This window comes from Passer domesticus, chromosome 20 (genome assembly GCF_036417665.1).
Source record: "Passer domesticus isolate bPasDom1 chromosome 20, bPasDom1.hap1, whole genome shotgun sequence".
NCBI lineage: Eukaryota > Metazoa > Chordata > Aves > Passeriformes > Passeridae > Passer > Passer domesticus.
Window position 1 is genome coordinate 1,801,866 of NC_087493.1, and position 20,606 is coordinate 1,822,471.

The 20,606-nt window shown below is 58.0% G+C and overlaps 3 protein-coding genes across 10 annotated transcripts; 2 read left to right on the top strand and 1 right to left on the bottom strand.

The window, feature by feature from the left end:
* Positions 1-15: 15 nt before the first annotated feature.
* CCDC40 (coiled-coil domain 40 molecular ruler complex subunit) lies at positions 16-10,577 on the top strand. 3 transcript variants are annotated; one of them, XM_064395914.1, is made up of 18 exons: positions 16-91; positions 1,002-1,074; positions 1,204-1,364; positions 1,884-1,967; positions 2,049-2,268; positions 2,639-2,796; positions 3,603-3,725; positions 4,100-4,221; positions 4,961-5,204; positions 5,304-5,486; positions 6,337-6,582; positions 7,106-7,319; positions 7,826-7,995; positions 8,121-8,212; positions 8,521-8,641; positions 9,294-9,476; positions 9,693-9,851; positions 10,222-10,577. In XM_064395914.1, the coding sequence occupies exons 1-18, from the start codon at positions 74-76 to the stop codon at positions 10,465-10,467; spliced, it is 2,817 nt and encodes a 938-aa protein (XP_064251984.1). In that variant the 5' UTR covers positions 16-73; the 3' UTR covers positions 10,468-10,577. The 3 variants fall into 3 exon arrangements, with proteins under 3 accessions (XP_064251984.1, XP_064251983.1, XP_064251986.1); XM_064395913.1 differs by having other exon boundaries at positions 30-91; positions 938-1,074; XM_064395916.1 differs by lacking the exons at positions 16-91; positions 1,002-1,074 and having other exon boundaries at positions 1,278-1,399.
* Positions 10,578-10,604: 27 nt separating this feature from the next.
* On the top strand, positions 10,605-16,872 carry GAA (alpha glucosidase). 6 transcript variants are annotated; one of them, XM_064395926.1, is made up of 19 exons: positions 10,612-11,184; positions 11,248-11,393; positions 11,855-12,020; positions 12,384-12,480; positions 12,562-12,681; positions 12,803-12,921; positions 13,029-13,160; positions 13,273-13,383; positions 13,525-13,638; positions 13,740-13,824; positions 13,905-14,022; positions 14,280-14,413; positions 14,540-14,691; positions 14,895-15,043; positions 15,125-15,266; positions 15,473-15,571; positions 15,736-15,900; positions 16,067-16,219; positions 16,435-16,872. In XM_064395926.1, exons 1-19 carry the CDS (start codon positions 10,633-10,635, stop codon positions 16,492-16,494), a joined length of 2,814 nt encoding a protein of 937 aa, XP_064251996.1. In that variant the 5' UTR covers positions 10,612-10,632; the 3' UTR covers positions 16,495-16,872. The 6 variants fall into 6 exon arrangements, with proteins under 6 accessions (XP_064251990.1, XP_064251993.1, XP_064251992.1 ...); XM_064395924.1 differs by having other exon boundaries at positions 10,607-11,184; positions 15,736-16,219; XM_064395923.1 differs by having other exon boundaries at positions 10,606-11,184; positions 12,384-12,681; positions 15,736-16,219.
* Position 16,873: 1 nt separating this feature from the next.
* On the bottom strand, positions 16,874-20,592 carry SGSH (N-sulfoglucosamine sulfohydrolase). Its single transcript, XM_064395927.1, has 8 exons — positions 20,408-20,592; positions 19,918-20,078; positions 19,691-19,796; positions 19,179-19,329; positions 18,805-18,961; positions 18,564-18,645; positions 18,280-18,483; positions 16,874-18,007 (listed from the first exon to the last, which is right to left on the bottom strand). Exons 1-8 carry the CDS (start codon positions 20,493-20,495, stop codon positions 17,448-17,450), a joined length of 1,509 nt encoding a protein of 502 aa, XP_064251997.1. The 5' UTR covers positions 20,496-20,592; the 3' UTR covers positions 16,874-17,447.
* Between the last annotated feature and the right edge of the window lie 14 nt (positions 20,593-20,606).

The following is a 20,606-nucleotide window of genomic DNA, read 5'->3' on the forward strand; positions in this document are numbered from 1 at the left end:
CCGCCGCCCCCGCGGTGGTGCGGCCCGGGCGGTCACGTGAGCGGGTGTTGATGCGTTGCCTGGCAACGGGAACATGGCGGAGCCGCCGCGGGTGAGTCCGGGCCGGGCCGGGCCGGGCCGGGCCGTGCCACCCCACCCCATCCCATCCCACCCCATCCCGGCACCGCCCGTCCGCCCCACTGCTCCCCGGATCGCCCGTCTCGTCCCCTCCCGTCCCGGGTCCGTCCCCTCCACCGCGGCCCGGTACTGCCCGGCCCGGTTCCAGTGCAGCCCGGCACTGCCCGTCCCCTGCACCGCGGGCCCGGTACCGTCCGGTACCTCCCGGTGCGTGCCCCGTGCCCAGTCCCGCTGCTCACCCTCTCTTTGAAAAGAAAGAGAGAAAGAAGAACGAGAATAATTTGGCTACATGTTGTGCTGGCTGGATGGATTTCTTTAATAAATCTCTAAGGGATTGTTTTTAATAGATTCGAACTGGAAGCACGTGGAACTGTAAGTCGTGTGCAGAAGTTTTGTCAGGAGTTTTGTGATCTCAGGGCTTGCTGGGTGACTATTTTTGTAAACGAGATTAAACTTCTAAATTAAACTTCTGCGCCCTGTGGCAAAAAATACCACAGCATTAGAATTGAATGCAAATGGCAACGTGCTGCTCTGCTTTGCACCTGTGCAGTGTGCCAGGCCAGGGAAGAATGGGAATGACAATGGAGTTCCTCTGGAGGGGTCACTGCCCTGCAGAAGGAGAAGTCTGCCTGCAGGGCTGTTCGTGGGCTCTGCACAAGTGGCAGTAGCACTATAATTACATTTTGGGAGCGTCTCTGTGCTGCCTGTAGAGCCAGGCCCTTGTGCTGATCCTTTGCTTGCATTGTTGATGTCTCGTGACAAAGTGAGCAGATGTGTAGGGGTAAATAGAGTTAGCTGGAAAAGGGGTTTTATGTCTCAGGGAAAGTCCCCTGAGGCGTTCCCAGACAATGCAGAATGTGACCAACCTCTGTCCCCCTGCACAGGGTGACATGGAGCAGCCAGGGCCGGGTGGAGGAGCCTCTCCCCTTCCCTCGGGAGCACCTGCAGCACAGCCAGGTACCCCCAGTGCCACCTGCAGCACAGCCTCTGCTCTGCTCCCTTTCTGCTCGTTGCTAATCCAGCCAGAGGCACAAGGCTATGGAATCTAATCCTGTTGCTTTGCCTTTTTCCTTGTGTGTGGCCCAGGGAGCGAAGCAGGAGCCAGCTCTGGCCAAGCAGGGCCGAGCTCTGAGCTCCCCAGTGACCATGGCAGCCAGCGAAGGGAGAGGGCAGCTGAGGAGCCTGAGAGAAGAAAACGGAGGGGGAAGAAAGGAGAAACAGAACTGGTCATCCTGGACCCAGAACATGTGAGAAGGCTTCCAGTCTTGCTGTTCTTTGCAGGGTTGGTGTTTGTGTTTCTCTGAAAAGTGTGAGGTGAGCTGTAAGCAGTGGCTGTTCAGCTGCACGTGTGAAAATCAGTTTTGCCAGACTATTAACTGCTGGCTGTGCCACTCAGTCCTGGCCCCAGAGCTGCAGGTTCAGCAGTGAGCAATGGGTAAATCTGATCCCTGCAGTGCCCCTGAAAGAGAAGTCCTTGCAGCAAGAGTGAGAGGTGGGTTCTCAGATGTAGCTCTTCTGAGATGGTTCTGATTTCCAAATATCCTCACTTTTTGGCATCAGCAGAAACCCACTCTGTAACATCTCTCGCTTGCTGCAGGGAGTGTAGCTAAAATAAGCACACAAGTCTGTGGCAGAAATAAAATGTTTTATTGGGTGGGGGATGTAGCAGTGAGGCTTCTTCATAATCTATTTACACAAGTATGTTATTAATACTTATTATTATTAAAGCTCATTATTAATACTTATTATTATGTCCTTCTTTACAGCCTCTGATGGCAAGATTCCAGGCTGCCCTGAAGAATTACCTGACCAAGCAGATAGAGCAAGTGAACCTAGACCTCCATGAAATGGTACAGAGCCCCTCCTTTTCCCCCGCGCAGCCCCTGCTGTCCCAGCTGCTGGCACACAGCTCCTGCCCTCTGTGTCTGCAGAGATCGGCCATGAAGAGCAGCAAGGAGCAGAGGGAAGAGCTGGGGGTGATCCTTTACGGGGCGCAGCAGCAGCTGGGGCAGCTGGAGGAGGAGCTGGCCAGGAGCCACGAGCGCTGCTGGCAGGCGGCCCTGGCGCGGCAGCAGCTGGAGGAGGAGCTGCAGCGCCTCAGGGCTGCCCACAAGGAGATGTGTCACAGCACGGAGGGTGAACGCAAGAAAGGTGACACACACAGTCCTGCCAGTGTTTCCCAATTCTAGGGCTGTGTGGAGAAATGAATTGGGATTTAAGGCAAGCGCTGGATTGAGAAATGCAGCAAAATAATTAATCGGGAATAGTGCGCTCATTGAAAAGTTTCATGGATTCTCCTGGAATTCTGTGAGCTGGGAGTCCAGGAATTACTTGCCAGGATCTCTGGTTGTGGAGCTGTACTCCATAGCTGATGTAAATATGTGTGCTGGAGAGGGCTGGTTATCTGATGTATGAGAGGTTTTGCTTCAGGAGCTCCTGTATTTTTTTCTCTTTTATCTCTGTTGAAGGTGTACCCTACAAACAAACGTCTCTGTAACTGTTCTGCCTCTTGTCCCCCCAGTTTCTACAATGCAGACCCAGGTTGAAAACCTGGCCTTGGAGCTCTTCTACGTGCAGAACATGGACCAGGACATGCATCACAGGCTTTTACTGATGAAACAGTCAGCAAAGAGGGCTGAGGCAGAGAGGATCCAGGCTGAGGTGGAAAAGAAAAAACAGGTACCAAGAAAAGCTGTCTTTGAAAGAAATAAATGCAGGTGCCAGCAGTCAGTCTTGGAGGATGTGACACCTTGTTAGGAGAAAGGCTACAGCGATTGAATAATAGAAAATGAGTGGGGATATTTTTCTCAAATAATTGAAAAAAAAATCTAGAGACTTTACTGAAAAGGAGGAGAAGCCCTGCCTGCCCCAGGACAGCAACAGTGCAAGCCTTAGCACAGTAAATCACTCTTCACTCGAGGAGAAGGGGTGTGGGGGAAGGCGGATATTTGTGAAGAAATATTGTGTGTACAGGTCTTGAGAATGATTCTGAATCTCAGAATTTCACAATGGAAAGTGAACTTTGGGAATGAGCAGAGCCAGTCGGTGCTGGAGCTCCCTCTGCTGCCTTCCAGGACACAATCCACGGGGCACTGCTCGTGCAGAATTCTGTGCAAGCTGTTGAAATACAGTGGGTTCAGGAGGGTTTTAACAAAGGAATTTCAAATATACATTATTAACATTCCCACTAGCTGGACAGGTGAACTCAGTGCTGACAGGAGGGACTGTGGCTTCAGAGCTGACTTATCAATTTACTTCTGCAACTGCAATAATAAACAGTCAGCAAAGGTTTCATTCTCCTGCAGCTCATCCCTGCTGCAGTCCTGAGCCATTTGTGCATGAATGGGAACGTTTCAGTAGGACTCCAGTCTAATCCAGTTGCCAGTTCTAGTTCCATTTTTAGCTGACATTATTCTGGTAGGATACAGTTGGTTTAGACTGAGATTCTGTGACTCACCCTGCACTCTTTGGCTCTGGCTCTGTAGGACCTTTTCCTGGACCAGCTGACAAGGAGAGTCCACCAGCTCCAGGAACAAATTGCTCTGTTTGAAGCTCAGCTTGTGGCCCAGGCAGAGGACACAAAAGTGACCCGGCAGGCCATCAGTGAGGTAGGAGGGGACTTGTCCCTTGGGGTTAATATTTCCCTCTGGCAGGGCTGACCCCTTTGGCCCATGCTCACGTGGTGTGCACAATGTGGGACAGAGTTTCACAGTTTGTTCCTCTTTGGAAGAATGAGGACTTTTTTTTCTTTTCCTTTGTCCCTAAGAAGTGCCTGTAAATCACTTCCTCCTGCCCTTCTCAGCAGTTTTTTCATGCAGACCTGTGCTCTGTGGGCTGCTGAGAACTGAACCAGCCACGGAGTTGAATCTGATCCTGCTCAGCACATTATGAACAGGAAAAGAAAAAAATTGTATTGTAACAATTCTATTTTTTTTTTAACACAGTGTAGATTCATCCTGTCTGCCATCTCTCTGTTCCCCAGGCTGGTCTGGAGGTCCAGGCTATTAACATGGAGAAAAAGAAGCTGATGGACCAATGGAACAGCAGCTTGGCTGGAATGAAGCAGAGAGATGAGGCCTATGTTGTCACTCAGGAGCTGCTGAGGTATGGTCTGAAACCAGGCCCTGAGGACACCTCACATTTGGGCAGGAGGGATTCTAGAAGGGAATTCCAGTAGGGTTTAGTCTCCTGTGGGGTTTAGCACTGTGTGGGCAGGGCGTGCCAAGCAGAACAAGTTCCCTGCTCTGAAGTACATAATAAATTTAAAGGATGAGAAGCACTTTTCTTTGTTGCTGTTTTCTTTATCCTAACCACAACTCTCCCTTGGAATGTGGGGAGTTCTTGAAGCTGCTTAGAGTTTTTATGATCGTGGTTTTTTTCATTTAAAAGAGTTCTCTCACCTTTGCAACATTTCTTACTCCAACGACTTGGATGTCAGGAAGGGTTTATCTCTCATTTATCAGAGTTTTGTGAGGCCTTTGGAAACGTTCAGGAAAACCTCCCTGTGTCACCAGAGGAAGTGTTTTATTTGCTCATGAGCCTTAAAGCTTGACTGATTCTCTGAGAACAAACAATCTGCTTTTATATGGTGACATCCTGGTTGGAATGGGGGCTGGGACAGTTCTGAAAGAAGGAATCAATTTTCATACACACATTTACTTTTAAATCTTAATGTCTCCATCCATCTCCTGCTGACTCTGCACTGTGACAGCAGCTGAGCCCTTACAAACATCTTCCTTCTTGGGCAGTTGTTGCTGCAATAATGTGCTTGAAAAGAGGAATTTGTGGGTGGCTGCTCAGCACCAATCCCTGTGATGACATTCCATCCTCTTTGCCCCTCCAGCAACTACAGACGTGACCTCAAGTCCCTAGAAGGGGACATCCATGGCTGTGGGAAGTCCATCAGGAAAGAGGAGGAGAAGAATGAGAACCTTGTCAGGCTCCTGAACCGCTCCCAGAATGATGCCAGTGTGACAAGGAAACTGATTGCCCAGTGCCTGCTGGAGCAGGAGGCCCTGCAGGTTCAGACTGGCACCTACACTCGTGTTCTCCAGGAGACAGAGGAGGCCCTCAGCAGGACCAAGATGGTGAGGAGAGGCCGTGGAACACGAATCCTTTTGAACACTTGAATTGAATGCCCTTCCTCAGGCAGTTGTAGTGATCCTGTCTGTCTTCCAACCTTTTAGGAGCAGGCTGCTCACCTGAACGAGTTGCTGTCCATCAGGAAGGGTATAGAGAAAGGAACTTACACCAACGAGCAGCTAGAGAGTGAAATCATGGCAAAGCTTCAGGACCAGAGGATATCCAGCAAAGTTGCAAAGCATTTCTCCCAGCTGGCTGAAAAACTTCGGAACAGAAGAAGCGACCTGGTATGGCAGCCCCCTTGGGAGGGCAGGGAAGGAGCCCCTGGGGCCCCAGCAGGGTTTGTCAGTGACTCTGTTCTGGTTTCAGGTCTGCATTGAAGCTCTGCTGAGTTTGCCTCTCCAGTCTGGTTCTCCCTGTGATCTTATTGCAGGATTCTAGTGTGTGTGAGGGAGCTTGGCCAAAAAGGCCTGACACCAAACACACTCTCCTTTACTTAAAAAATGAGGCAACATGATGAGTATTTACTATAAAGTACCAGCATTTCTTATGTACTAAAGAAAAACAGTGGACCTGTGGTACTTCTGTAATCTAATTTTAACTAATTTTTATTTCTATAATTCGTCATGGAATGGGATGCAGGCAGCTCTCAGTTCTGAGGAACAGTCCAACAGTCCAGACTTTAATCCATGAGAAGTTGCTCTCTCTGGGAGTGCATAACTGGATCACTTAGAAGGATTAGAAAGCTCAGCCCAGCCCTTCTCACACCTGTGAGTGCTGTGCTGGTTGTTAGGTGTGTGTGCCAGCTGTGCTGTGATGTCCTGCTACTGGTGGCAGGTAACTGGAGACAGCTGGGCAGGGGGTCATTGCAGAAGGGATGAGTGAGGTCTCTTAAAGGTTTTTGGAATGTTTAGGCTCCTTAATGCTTTTCAACAGTTGTATGGGAGAGGTAGATGTTGTATTAGCTGGCAATTGATGGAGAAGCAAAGATACACAGAGGGTAGGGAGCTTGTAGCTTGTAGTGCAGACCTGGGAGTAGAATCTCAATCCCCTGACTCCAGTGCTGGACAAGTGGCATTACAACTCAGCAAGGGGCTGCTGGGGACAGTGATGTGTTTTCTCTCTTGATGTTCCCAGGAGCTGCATTTTTACAAGGTTGAGAACGATGTGGCCCAGATTATTCTGAATGCAACCAATACCAGCTGCAGGCTGACAGTTCACCAAAAAACACTCTCTGAGGTGGACAAGGAAATAAAAAATGTGAATGAACAGATCACCTGCCAGGAAAATGAGATTGCAAAGTCCAGGATCCTGGCTGAGAAGAAGGGAGGGATCCTCTGTCTGTACAACAAGAAGCTGGAGATGGTTCTTTCTCAGCAGGGGGTAGGTACTTTTGTGTTTCAGTCCCAATTTTGATTTTATTCTTTGTGGTGGCCCCAGATGTCCCTGATCAATGTAAGTGTGTTAAGTGTTGGGTAGTTCAAACATTCAGGCATCAGCACTGTGATTTAAAAGCTGCATTGGTTAATGCAGGTGTTTCTGTTTATCAGTTCAAAATGCAGTGAAGGGAATTGTGAAATGAGGGTGTGCCTGGCACAGATCCCTCAGGGACTTGCCTGTCCCTGATGAAAATGTCAGATGGCATCAATGAGTAAATAGGATCTTGTTAGGAAAATCTGCAAGCACTGAGGAGGGGAGAATGGGGCAGGCAGTGGGATTTCATTCATTTCAGGATTGGCCCTATTGGGGTGACTCCCAGATCTGTCCCTGGCAGGGTAAGACCTTATGGATACCCATGGGGAAATTAGTCCTATGGCACATCCTCTGCAAGCTTTGGAATGTCCAGCTGCTGCAAACAACTCAGAGAGCTTCTGCCTGATTTAGCCCAAACTTTGCTCTCGTACAGGGGCAAGAACTGGGACCTCTGGAAATTGAGATCAACAAGCTGAACAAGCAGATAGAAGATTGCAGCTCTGAGGCAATGACGTTGCAGAAGTACTGGCTCAGTGAGCAGAAGGAGCTGGTGAGGCTGACCCGGGAGAGGGAGGAACAAATCTCCTCCCTGGACACGCTGCAGAAGCAGATCATCGTCATGCAGCAGAGGAAACTGCGCCTTGAGAGTGCGTCATTCCTAAAGTCCTGCTCTTCCTTAAAATGTCCATCTGGGAAGGGGGGAACAGGGAGGGGAGGGTTGCACATGGGAAAAGCTGGACCTGCCCCAGAGAGTGCTCCTGGCTGTGTGAGCAGGAATAGCAACAGCCCAGGAACTCCTGCTGGTTGCACCTGGTTATTCCCGTAAGGATTGATCCTGCTGTCCTGACAGTCAGACCCTAAGTGACAATGTCACCTGTTACACTTGCTAAATAAAGTTTGCAAGTAGTGGGTAGGTAAATGTCCCCAGCAATGACTGCACTTTCCTTGGTCAAACCCAACTTTTTCCCACAGGAGTCTCCTTCAAAAACTTTTTTTGGTTTTTGAGCTTGTGGAAATTCATTTTGGCTGGACTGGTGGGACATGGGTGGCTGTACCTGAGGTGTTGCCAGCTCTGATAGCCATTTGTCACACCTTGTCTCTGTTCAACCCAGTGCTCAGGGGAATTCTAAGACTTTTTTCTGTTCACCCATAGATGAAATTCAGCAGGAAATAAAAGAGCAGAAGGACGTGGAACGGCACATAAAGAACATGTCAAATGACTTGATAAAGTTGAACACGTTGATCAACAAGAACAACAGCAGCGTTGAGGACCTGAAAAATGGCAGAATTGTCACAGAGAGCGAGTTTGTGCAGTCTCTCAAGGTACTGAGGCACCTGGCACCTCATTCCCAGGTCTCAGCCTCCTGTGCATATCCGAGGCAAACAGTGATCCTGGAAAACCTTCTCAGCCTGACAACTCTGTATTGTTTTGTTCTTCCCAAATCTAGGCAGCAGAAAAAGAATCCATGGAGATGCAGGAGAAGCACAGTAAACTGACTGAGGAGAAGGAAAGGCTCCTGAACAGCCTGGTAGAAGCAGAGTAGGTACCAGAGTGCCACAGTCCTGTGTGACTCTGTCCACATTCCCATTCTCCTGCAGTCACCAAACCTGGCACTAGCAAATGTGCTTCTAGCCTTCCTGGAGAAGGGGATGAATGTTTGAAAGGTGTTTCAGCAGTCTCTGGAAACAGCAGGGAGGATGTTGGCTTTAACAGTTCCAGCGTGTGTAAGCTGGACATTGCCAAGATCCATATGGGAAGACTCTGCCAGTAACTGGCAGTGAGTGTGCTGCACTGGGCAGGTCACTGAGGGTCTAACTTTCTCCTTCCTTCCCCTTTCTCCTCTGAAGGCATCAGATCCTGCTGTGGGAGAAGAAGTTCCAGCTGGCAAAAGAGATGAGGGAAGCAACAGATGCTCTGTTAGAACACGGCGAGATCCATGACATGAAAACAGAGATTCGGAGGATGCAAGTAAGGCACTGGGAAGGAGGGCTGAGGAGGGAAAGGCACCCAGTGTACTCAGCCTTGGAGTGGCTGAAACATGAGGCAGGAGATGAGAAACAGGCTGGAGGGCTGGAGAAGTGGCATCTTCAGGGCCCGGGGTGGGACTCTAAACCCCTGCAGCTCGACTGAACTGAGCACATGCAGCCCACACATCCTGCATTCCCCATGCCAGCCTCAGCAGGATCTGGATACTCCCAAGAAATCTATTTAAATTGCAGTATGTCTGCCACCTGATTCTGTGACCCTGATTTATGTGCAGTGTTGATTAGTAAATATTGCATCACTTTAATCACTGGTTTAGGAAAGTGTTCCCTCTCCTGGCAAAGAAGCTCATCCCTTTCATTCTCAGGATGCTTCTGCTTTTCTGCTTCTGCTCTTGCTAATGAGGTTCAGACTAACATTTTGAGTATTGGAGTAGACAGGTTGGTAATCCAGGCCTCTGCCTTCCAGATCCACACACAGCAAACCAGCATTGGACCTGGACCAATCTGGTTTGCAGGCACTCATGTCCCGTAGATCTGGTTTGTGCTGGTGAGATGTGCCACCCGGACAGCTTCCCTTGGTGCTGTTGGCAAACATTTGGGATTTTGAGGCTGGTTTGTGTCTTGGCAAACGGCAGGTGCGCTACGGGCAGCTGCAGAAGCAGCAGGAGCTGCTGATTCGGGCGATGGAGGCGTGTGTTTCCCAAAGAGAGACAATAACAGATCAGGCAGAGGCTCAGAGCAAATTAAAACACAGCACCAAGAGCGACTTCCAAAGCAGGAAACAGGAGCTGAAGAAGAAGATCAGGGAAATCCTGGAGGTGAGCAAGGAAAGTGGGGCTGCAGGAGCTCACACAGCTGGGGTTGGCCTTGTGGTGGGCAGCAGTGAGCACAGCAGTGCCCCTGTGCCAGCACAGGGGCAGGCTTGGAAAGTCATTCATTGAAAATCCCCCAAAATCCAGTTCTGGGAGGATGGTCAGGAGTGCAGCTGAACTAGAGAACTGAAATCTGCCATTCCCTTCTCTTCCATTTACTAGAACATTTATGAATGCAACCAAACCATGCAGGAGCTGGGGACCACCCAACAGTCCCTCAATGACAACTTTTCAGAAAAGCAGCAGGAAGTGTGCCAGCTCCAGGCTGAGACCGACAGCCTCAGCTTGGACAGGGAATATCTCCAGAACGAGAAACGATGGGTGAGCACATCCTTTCCCTCACAGTGTGTGAGCCAGACAGAGCCTGCTGCTTCCTCTGCTGCCAGCTCTAATGTATTAGAACAACACATTAACTGAGCACGTTTTGGGGGCTCACCAAGAGCCAGCTTGACGTATTAAAACCCTGTCCTGGTGGGGGCTGCCTTACGTATGTGGGAATTTCTCTGATTTATGGAATTCTGTGACGTCTGTACCTCTCCAACACCTAGGCTAGGGGTGCTGTTTGGCTGCTATGGTGGGGAAGTCACAGCACTGTCCTTCCCTTGTCCAACGTGCTGGTCACAGCACCTGACATGAGTCCTGCCCATGCTTTTCCTGCTGTCACAGCCCCTTCACTTTTTGCTTTCCTCAGAACCTGTTGGAGCTTGTGGCTCACCAGGCACGCCAGAAGCAGCTGCAGGCACTGAGGCAAGGGAAGTACAAGGCCCTGTGCCACACTGAAGAGGCCTGCATGAACCAGCAGGAGAAACTGGAGGCTCGGCTGCAGACCATTAACACCATCGTGCAGCAGATCCAGGAGGAGCAGCCCGAGCACCAAAGGGCTCTGCAGTGGCTCAGTCACTGCCTGAGATCCAAGCTCGGGTCGGCGAAAGCCTGACAGAAACACAGAAAATACATGTAGTATCTTTTACATTCTTCCACAGGCTCCAGACTTTGTAAATAAATAAATAGATAAATAAATAAATAAAGCAGGTGCGGGGTATAATATTTACTTTGTCGAGTATAATGTTTATTTCAGACGTACCACTGTAATCCTTTCGGTATGTTTCTGTTTACGTTTCACTTTCTGTGCCCCAAGCAGCTCCGCCTCCCCGCCCCGCCCCGGTGGAGCCCCGATTTTCCGGGGTGCGGGCGGCCCAGCCGCGTTCTGCCGCGGCTCTTGGCCCAGCGCGGGCTCGGCCGGTGCCGGTGCCGGTGCCGGTGCCGGGCCATGGGGCCGGGCCCGGCGCTGGCGGCCGCGCTGCTGGCGCTGCTGGTCCCGGCCGCGGCGCGGGGCCCCGGCGCTGCCGCCTGCGAGGTGTCCCCGGGCGGCCGCTTCGACTGCGGCCCCGAGCGGCTCCTGTCGCGGGCGGGCTGCGAGGCGCGGGGCTGCTGCTACAGCCCCGGGCCCGGGCCCGGGCCCCGCGCCGGGCCCGGCCCGCCCTGGTGCTTCTTCCCCCGCGGCTACCGCAGCTACCGCGCCGAGAACCTGACGGCCACCGAGAGCGGCTTCTCGGCCCGGCTGCACCGCGTGGCCGCCGCCTTCCTGCCCGGAGCGGTGGACGAGCTGCGGCTGGAGCTGGCGCTGGAGACCCCGGCCCGCCTGCGCTTCACGGTGCGGCCCAGCCCGGCCCGGCGGTGCCCGGTGCCCGTGCCCCGCTGACCGCTCTCCCCGCAGCTCCGGGACGCGGCCCGGCCGCGCTATGAGGTGCCGCTGGCCACGCCGCGGGTGCGCGGCCGAGCCCCCTCCACGCTCTACGGGCTGCAGCTCAGCCAGGACCCCTTCGGGCTCGTCGTGTGCCGGCAGCGCGGCGGGAGAGTCCTGTGAGTGCCCCGAGCCCGCTCGGCTCCGAGGGACCCGGGGGGGAACGTGCACACCCCCACAGAGCCGGGATGGGTGCAGGGACACTGCTCGTCATTGCACAGCCCCACAGAGCCGGGATGGGTGCAGGGACACTGCTCGTCATTGCACAGCCCCACAGAGCCGGGATGGGTGCAGGGACACTGCTCGTCATTGCACACCCCCACAGAGCCCGGATGGGTGCAGGGACACTGCTCTTCATCTGTCTGGGACACTGGTGACAGCAGTGGGGTGGCTGTGGGGGCTTTACTTTGAGTCCTTCTGCAGTTCCGTGGCTGGGCAGGGAACCAGGAGTCCCAGAGCTCACACAAAACTTGTTTTTATTTCCCCTGGTGATGAGCACCTGTGTCCCAGCCCAGCACCAGTGGCCCCAGTTCAGTGCCTCCCTCCCAGCCCTTGGCTGAGTCTCCCTTTCTCTCCACAGGCTGAACACCACGGTCGCACCCCTCTTCTTCACAGACCAGTTCCTGCAGATCTCCACCTCCCTGCCCTCCCATTTCATTTCGGGGCTGGGGGAGCACCTGACACCGCTGTTCCTCGACACAGCATGGACCAGGGTCACCCTCTGGAATCGGGACATGGCACCTGCGGTACGGAGCGGGGCTGAGGGAAAGGGAGATGATTAACCTGTGCTCCTGGGGGTGGCCCTGTGGCTTCTCCTGGGGCTGGGGAGATGTGTGTGTGCTGGTTCAGCTCTGGGCCTCGGCCATAACACTGCACAACCCATGGGACCCCTGTCCCCAGGCCCACGTTTGTCCTGCTGGAGCTCTGTGCTGCCTGGGAGTGTTTGCAGGGCTCTGGCTCAGGGCAGGGCTCGGTTGAGGTGACAGTTTGGGAGCACAGCCCTGGCTTTGCACCTGAAGCCAGTGCTCCTGAGCGGAGGTGGGGGTGGTCAGGTGGGTGTGGGGGTCTCCAGCAGAGGCTCACTGGCACCACACCGTGCTCTACTCCAGCCCCACATCAACCTCTACGGCTCCCACCCTTTCTACCTGGTGATGGAGGACGATGGTTCAGCCCACGGTGTCTTTCTGCTGAACAGCAACGCGATGGGTGAGTCCCGTGGGGTGCCGGGCATGGGCCTGGCCCTGTCCTCATCCTCAGCTTCCTCCCCTGGCACTTGTGCTTCCCCAGACGTGCTCCTGCAGCCCAGCCCGGCCCTGACCTGGCGCACGACCGGGGGGATCCTGGACTTCTACATCTTCCTGGGCCCCGACCCCAAGAGCGTGGTGCGGCAGTACCTGGATGTGGTTGGTATGGCTGAGCCTTGGCCAGGATGGCTCTGCCGGGATGCCGTGAGCCGTGTGGCACAGCAGGGCTCTGGGGTGGCACAGGGCTGAGCCATCCCTGCCAGCACCCACCCTCTGCCCTCCAGGGTTCCCCTTCATGCCCCCGTACTGGGGCCTGGGCTTCCACCTGTGCCGCTGGGGCTACTCCTCCACCGACATCACCCGGCAGGTGGTGGCCAACATGACAGCAGCCCGCTTCCCCCTGGTAGGTCTGGGGGACCCCTGGGGCTGTGGGGGGCTGGTGGGAGCCCTGGGCTGGGGGTCCCACAGCAGCTCGTGGGTCCCTGCTCCTGCCCAAGCCTCCATCCACAGGATGTGCAGTGGAACGACCTGGATTATGCAGATGCCAAGAGGGATTTCACCTTCAACAAGAAAGGCTTCAGGGACTACCCAGAGATGGTGCGGGAGTTCCATGACCGCGGGCTGAGGTACATCATGATCGTGGTGAGTTGCACGGGCGGGCTGGCACAGGTTCAGCTGCCCCAGGGTGGTGATGAGGGCAGGGCTGCCTGTTCCCTGCTGTTGCTGCTAAAGCCCTGGCTTTGTGCCCTTCCAGGACGCTGGGATCAGCAGCTCGGGGCCCCCTGGCACATACAAGCCCTACGACGAGGGTCTGAAGCGAGGGGTGTTCATCCGAAATGCCACGGGGCAGCCCCTGATCGGGAAGGTGTGTGTGGGGAGCAGCCCTGGTGCCCACGGGGCAGGGCTCGAGTGGGGCTGTGGCAGCAGGACCCCAAGAGTGGGAGAGAAACCTCTGGGGGGCTGTGGTGGAAGGTGGGGGCTCTGCCCAATGCTCTCCCCCCTGCAGGTCTGGCCAGGCCCCACGGCCTTCCCCGACTTCACCAACCCAGAGACTCACGAGTGGTGGCACGACATGGTGAAGGACTTCCACGAACAAGTGCCCTTCGATGGCATATGGCTTGTGAGTGGCCCGGTTGCAGCTGCTGGCCCTGGCTCCTGCCCTGCACTCTGCTGGGCCTGGCTGCAGCAGCAAGGCCATCCCACCCTCTCCTTCCCTCCCAGGACATGAATGAGCCGTCCAACTTCGTGGAGGGCTCCCAGGATGGCTGCCCCAACAACAACCTGGAGCATCCCCCCTACGTGCCAGGTACAGGAGTGGGTTCCAGCCCTGCCCAGGGCTCTGGGAGGAGCACGGGGGATGCTCTGAGCTCCACCTCTCCCCTGCAGGTGTGTTTGGGGGACGCCTGCAGGCCGGGACCATCTGTGCCTCCAGCCAGCAGTACCTGTCCTCTCACTACAACCTGCACAGCCTGTACGGGCTGACCGAGGCCATCGCCTCCCACAAGTGAGCCTGGGGCTCCTGCCACTGCTCCTGCACATGCTGGGGGTGCAGAGCTGGGAGAGACCCTGCATGGGCAGTGTGGGCAGGCCTGGGGCTCCTGCCACTGCTCCTGCACATGCTGGGGGTGCAGAGCTGGGAGAGACCCTGCATGGGCAGGCCTTGGGGGGTGGGTGAGGGCTTGGTGTGGAACACAGGGCACTGTGGGAGCCCTGAGCCCCTTCCCCAGCTGGGGGTGCTGAGCAGACCCCTCCCACTCCCAGTGCTCTGCTGAGGGTCCGGGGCAAGCGTCCCTTCATCATCTCACGCTCCACCTTTGCTGGGCACGGGCGCTACGCCGGGCACTGGACAGGAGATGTTGGCAGCGACTGGGAGCAGCTCTACTACTCCATACCAGGTATCTGTGGGGCACTGGGCCTGCACCCACAGCCCTGCTTCCCCCTTGCCCCCACAGCCAGGGGCTTCTCCACAGGCTCCATCCCCGGGTGCTGCAGAGCCCTGATGCCCTCTGTGCCCTCTGCAGAGGTGCTGCTCTTCAACCTCTTCGGGGTGCCGCTGGTGGGTGCCGACATCTGCGGCTTCCTGGGCAACACCAGCGAGGAGCTGTGCGTGCGCTGGACCCAGCTGGGCGCCTTCTACCCCTTCATGAGGAACCACAACGACCACGGCACCCGGGTGAGCCCTGGAAGCCCTCACCCGCCGGGCAAGGGGCTCTGGGCCCAGCCAGGGCTGCCCTGCCAGCGTGGGAAGGTGGCTGGTTCAGCTGCAGGGCTGTGTGCCCCCGTGCTGGAGGCCATCCCGCATCCCTGAAATGCACCCTCCGTTCCTCCCGGCACCGGCTGAGCTTCCCCTCGGGCCATTCCCCTCCCTCCCCGCAGCCGCAGGAGCCCTTTGCCTTCAGCCCGCCCGCCCAGGCTGCCATGAGGAACGCCCTGCGCCTCCGCTACTCCCTCCTGCCCTTCCTGTACACGCTGTTCCACCGCGCTCACAGCGCCGGCCAGACCGTGGCACGGCCCCTGTTCCTCGAGTGAGTGCCAGCCCCGCTGGGGCTCAGCGGGAGGCAGCTCCAGGGTCTCCTGGCACTGCCCTCCCTCCCCTCCTTCCCCAGGTTCCCCACAGACCCCAACACCTGGGCCGTGGACCGCCAGCTCCTGTGGGGCGGGGGGCTGCTCATCACCCCCGTGCTGGAGCCAGGACAGACCAAAGTCAGCGGCTACTTCCCAGCAGGGACGTGGTACAGCCTGGCAGGGGTGGGTGCTCCTGCTGTGTTGCACAGGGGGCTTTGCTGTGGTACCTCGTGTCCATTCCTGCATCCCAGCAGCTCCCTGGGGCTGTGTGTGAGTCTCATGCCTCACCTGCCTTTGCTGGTGGCCATTTGAGGGCTCTGGCACTGGGCTGGGCTCCCCTGCCATGTGGCACCCTGTGCCTGCTCTTCTCTCTCTCTGTCCCCGTGTAGGATTCCACCATCCACAGCAAAGGGCAGTGGATCCTCCTGCCAGCGCCCCTGGACACCATCAACGTCCACGTGCGTGCAGGGCACATCCTGCCCCTGCAGGTGAGCCCCCTCTGCTCCATGCTGACACCACAGTGACCTGCCTGGCAGCCTGGGAGGGTGGCAGTGCCCACACCGCTGCCAGGACAATGTCAGAGGAGCTGTGGCTGCAGGGCTGGGCACACAGCTGTGGCAGTGCCCGAAGCTGTGCCTGCCCCGTGCCCCAGGAGCCCGCCTTCAGCACTGCCCAGTCCCGTGGAAAGGGCATGGCCTTGGTGGTGGCGCTGAGCCTGGACGGCTTCGCCAGGGGAGAGCTGTTCTGGGACGATGGGGAGAGCTGGGAGACCTTTGAGAGGGGCGACTACACCGAGATCCTCTTCCTGGCCTCCAACGTGAGCACGGGGAGCTGCTGGCAGGGCTGGGCAGGGCTCCTGGTGGCCCTGGCACACCTGTGTCTGCTCAGAGGGGCAGCAGGTGGGGTGGGGCACCTGGAGGAGCCCTGGGGGCACGTGGGGTGGCTGAGAGCCGGGAGCACACGGTGCCATCCCCCGTGCCCAGGATGCCGTGCTCAGCCAGCTGCTGCGGGCGAGTGCCCACCTGGACGGGGTCCTGCTGGAGGCCGTCACTGTGCTGGGGGTCACCAGCCCTCCCCGGAGAGTTCTGGCCAACGGTGCCATCGTGAGTGACTTCTCCTACCGCAGTGACACCCAGGTGAGCGCTGCTTCCCAGCCTGGGCAGGGGTGGTGGCCAGGAAGGGACCCGGAGTGCCCCAGCGATGGCACAGCATGGGCCATGGGTGCCCTGCCCAGGGGATCTGTGGGATCAGGACTGTGCCAGGCTGTGGCTCTGTGAGGGGCAGGACCCCCCTGGGCTCTGACACTCCTGGGCTCCCTCCTGCCTGGCTCTCACCTTCCTTCTCCCCTCAGGTGCTGAGAGTCCCTGTGTCACTGCCCATGTGGGAGCAGTTTGTGATCTCCTGGTCCTGACCAGCGTGGGTCACAGGGAGTATTCCAGGGATGCTGCTTCCCTGGAATCCAAGGCCAAATCCATCCCATCCCCTGTACCCTGAGCTGCCCCTGCTCTTCCCACACTCCTGGGCCTTGTTCTCCCTCTGGCTTCTGGGTGTGCACTGGACTGGCAGAGGGAGGGGGGCCTTGCACAGCCCCCAGGGACAGGGAAAACATCACCATCATCAAATCAGGGGAAAAAATACCCAAGTGCCTTGTGAGACAGCAAACCAGTTACTCTGGGGCACTGGTAACTGGGGCACAGACTGCAGGGAGTTTCCTGGCTGTGGTTTTGGGGAGGGGGATGCGCAGGGGCTGAGGGAGCAGTACTGTGAATAAAGCTGCTGTTTGCTGGGAGCAGCCCCAGGCCGTGTCCTTGTCCCTTTGTCCCCTCTCCTGGTCCTGAATGTGCTCAGCCCCCTGCCCCTGGCTGGGACACCCTAGCTCTGTCCCTGCCTGGAGGTCTCCAGCAGGACCCCCTGTGCCCCTTGAAGGCTTTCCCAGAGCACTGGGGGTCTCCAGCTGTTCCTGCAGCCCTGGCTGTGCCACAGAGGCCCTTGGCCTGTCCTGCTGCCTCCAAGCTGGGGGCTGCTGCAGGGCTGTGCCCAGCTCCAGGTGAAAATGAGAGCCTTACCCTCCAGAGGCTTTATTGAGGGGCAGCTTGGCCCTTCAGCTCCTCTGGCTGAGAGCCAAGGCACCAGGAATCCCTCAGTGCTCTGGGGCCAGGCGGTGTTGGCAGCACAGAGGGCAGAGCATTGTGGTGTCCCCTGGGATTTGGGACCAGCCCTTGTCCCCCACGGGAGCACAGCACTGCTGGGGCACAAGGGGGGTCTGAGCCCCACGGGAGCACAGCACTGCCGGGGCACAGGGGGGGTCTGAGCCCCACGGGAGCACAGCACTGCCGGGGCACAGGTGGCACTCACAGGTGGCACTCAGAGCTCGTTGTGCAGCGGCTGGCACTGAGGGCTCAGTTTCTCCTCCAGGACAGCGTCGGGGGCGCACACCCAGGGGTCCCCCGTGTCCCACTGCCACCGGAGGAGCTGGGCACGCAGCAGCTGCAGGACGCTGGCATAGCGTGGGTCGGGGGCCAGGTTCTGGCTCTCGGCGGGGTCGCGGCTGCAGTCGAAGAGCTCCCAGCGGGCCCGGTAGTAGTACTGCTGCAGGCTCCTGTTCCAGTGCGTCGGCTGCCCCGCCCTGGTGCGCTCCAGCACGTCCTGGAAGGTGGGCGAGACGTAGAAGTCCTGGTCGATGGGGAAGGGCATCTTGTAGTTGAGGTTGTGGATGAGGCGGAACTGGCGGTGCTGGATGGCTCGCATGGGGTAGTACATGGTCACCTCGTGGTGGCTCTGGCTGCTGAAGGCGGTGGCCCAGGGCTGCTCTGACTCCAGGGCTGGCAGGAGAGACTTTCCAGTGAGCTGCACCTGCCTGGTGCCAAAGATGCTGTAAGCAGGGTAGGGGATGGAGAACCAGTCCAGAATGGTCGGCGTCAGGTCTGGAGGGGAGGAAAAAGGTGAGAGTAGGGACAGGCACTGTGGGAGGAAACTCAGCCCCAGAGAGGGGCAGAAAGGTCCCTAGGGATGGTGTCCCTGCAGGGGACCCCATTCTGTCCTCCTTCCTCCGCCTTCCCTGCACTGGCCCTGCCAATGCTGAGGGCTCGGGGCTGCCCCCAGGGACAGGACCCTGAGTTTTGGTGCAGGGAGGGTGGAGAGCAGCCCACCCTCCCAGGCAGAGCCGGGCTGCCTCCCTCCCTCCCTCAGCTCCTACCCAGGAGGCTGGCGAAGGCCGCGCTGACGTGCCCCCAGCGCTGGGGGTGCTCGGGGGAGGAGAGGAGCAGCGGCTGGGCGGTGCCCGAGCGGTAGAGGTTGGTCCTGCCCCCGGGGAAGGGGATGCCGTTGTCGGAGGTGTAGATCACCAGCGTGCTGTTGAGGAAGCCGGCGCGGCGCAGCTCCTCCAGGACCAGCCCGATCCCTGTGAGAGCAGGGGCAGAGCTCAGCGGGGAGGGAGAGAGGAGCTGCAGAGCTCAGCCCCAGCCTGGCCACGGCTCCCACCTTGGTCCATGCGGCCGACGGTCGTGTACTGGGCAGCCAGGTCCTCCCGGGCAGCCGGCGTGTCCGGGACAAAGGCAGGGACCTAAATGGAGACAGGGAAAGGGGCACGTGGCTGACACAGGCCCCTGTCCTTCACCAGCTCTTGCTGTGACACTGGGGGCAGTGACAAGGTGGGGGCCAGCCCTGGTTCCATCCGAGGCTGCCAGCATGTACAGCCCCACACGTTCCCACGGGTTCTCACCTGCACTTGCTCTGGGCTGTAAATCTGTGGCTTCCAGTCAGGAATCCAGCCCATCCCGCTCTCTCCATTGCCAAACTTCTCACAAAAGGCCCCATATTGGGGCTGGGAGTGCCCACAGCGGTGAGGGTCATGGAAGGCAACATAGAGGAAGAAAGGCCTAGGGATGGAAAGGGGGGATGTGGAGGTGGTGAAGCAAAGGACTGCCCAGAGACCTTCCTGGGCTGTTCCACAGCAAGCTGGGGTCAGCAGGATCCCCCCACCTCATCTGGATATGGGGGGACTCAGGGACAAGGGGTCCCTTCCTGTCTGTGACCAGCTGGGCCTGGGGACGCATCTTCAGTGCAGCCATTCCCAGGACAAGGGGGCAGTCTCACCTCTCATCCTGGCTCTGCAGGAAGCGCCGGACGAGCAGCTTGATCCGGGTGATGTTTCTCCCAACCTGCAGGACCGAACTGTTCTCCTCTGTGTAGGCAAAGTCAAAGGGGTACACAGCCCCTGGCCCCACGTGCTTCTTTCCAATTATCCCTGTGAGAATGCAGACAGTGCTGTGGAGGAGCAGTGCAGGGGGGATGGGGCTGCTGCTGTCTCCTCTCTGCAGGGACAGCCACAGGTCCAGGGAGCTCTGTCACTGGGGTTTGGTTTGGTGCTCCCTGCCTGTCCCAGCTCCCTGCCTGTCCCATCTCCTGCCTGTCCCAGCTCTTTACCTGTCCCAGCTCTTTACCTGTCCCAGCTCCTGCCTGTCCCAGCTCCTGCCTGTCCCAGCTCTTTACCTGTCCCAGCTCCCTGCCTGTCCCAGCTCTTTACCTGTCCTAGCTCCTGCCTGTCCCAGCTCCTGCCTGTCCCAGCTCTTTACCTGTCCCAGCTCCCTGCCTGCGCCAGCTCCTACCTGTCCGGATGCCTGCCTGGCTGAGCAGCAGGGGCAGGCTCCGCACGCTGTCGAAGGAGTTGAAGTGATGCACGTCCTGGTGCAGCCCGTACATCCCGTTCTGGTGCTGCGGGGACAGGGCACAGTCGGACCAGGGCTGCCAGCCCGGCTCCAGAACACGTCCAGCCGTGCCCGTGACTCCTGCCGTGGGCTGGCAGCCCCGGCCCGGCGTGGGCAGGTGCCCCTACCTGCGGTAAGCCGGTCAGGATGCTGGCCCGGCTCGGGGAGCAGCTGCTCACGGAGGTGAAGGCGTTCTGGAAGACCAAACTGCGCCGGGCCAGCGCGTCCAGGTTCGGCGTGCGGATGGCCGAGTTGTTGTAGGCGCCGCTCTCGAAGCCGCCGTCATCGGCTGCGGGACGGGCGCGGGGTCAGCCCGGGGTGTCCCTGAGCTCAGCCCGGGGGTGTCCCTGAGGTCAGCCCGGGGTGTCCCTGACCGGGCGCGGGGTCAGCCCAGGGGACACTGATGACACCGGGAGCATCCCCGGGCTGCGGGTGACCCGGGCGGTGCTGCGGAGGGGATGCAGCGGTGGGGATGCAGCGGAGGGGATGCAGCGGAGGGGATGCAGCGGTGGGGATGCAGCGGAGGGGATGCAGCGGAGCCCGGGACCGTCCCTCCCAGCCGCGGGATGCCCCCAGCGCCGAGCCCCGGGCAGGGGGGCCGGGCCGGGCCGCACTCACCCAGGAGCAGCAGCACATTGCGGGCCGGGGCCGCGGCTGTGCCGGGCCGGAGCGCGCCCAGCAGCAGCAGCAGCGCCCAGGGCCCCATGGCACCGGCACCGGCACCGGACCGGTACCGCACCGGCACCAGCAGCGGGGCCCGGCGGCTCCTCCGGCCGCCCCGGCTCCTCCTCACGCCGGTCACATGAGGCGCCCCGGC

Coding starts and splice junctions, on each gene's coding strand:
- CCDC40 (XM_064395913.1), top strand. CDS start 51: ATGCGTTGCCTGGCAACGGGAACATGGCGGAGCCGCCGCGG. Junction 7,320..7,825: donor GAGGAAACTGCGCCTTGAGA/GTGCGTCATTCC, acceptor GTTCACCCATAG/ATGAAATTCAGCAGGAAATA. Junction 9,477..9,692: donor AGATCAGGGAAATCCTGGAG/GTGAGCAAGGAA, acceptor TCCATTTACTAG/AACATTTATGAATGCAACCA.
- GAA (XM_064395920.1), top strand. CDS start 10,633: ATGTTTCTGTTTACGTTTCACTTTCTGTGCCCCAAGCAGCTCCGCCTC. Junction 11,185..11,247: donor CGGCCCGCCTGCGCTTCACG/GTGCGGCCCAGC, acceptor CTCTCCCCGCAG/CTCCGGGACGCGGCCCGGCC. Junction 13,639..13,739: donor CCTTCGATGGCATATGGCTT/GTGAGTGGCCCG, acceptor CTTCCCTCCCAG/GACATGAATGAGCCGTCCAA.
- SGSH (XM_064395927.1), bottom strand. CDS start 20,495: ATGGGGCCCTGGGCGCTGCTGCTGCTGCTGGGCGCGCTCCGGCCCGGC. Junction 20,079..20,407: donor CAATGTGCTGCTGCTCCTGG/GTGAGTGCGGCC, acceptor CCCGTCCCGCAG/CCGATGACGGCGGCTTCGAG. Junction 19,797..19,917: donor TCCTGACCGGCTTACCGCAG/GTAGGGGCACCT, acceptor CTGTCCCCGCAG/CACCAGAACGGGATGTACGG.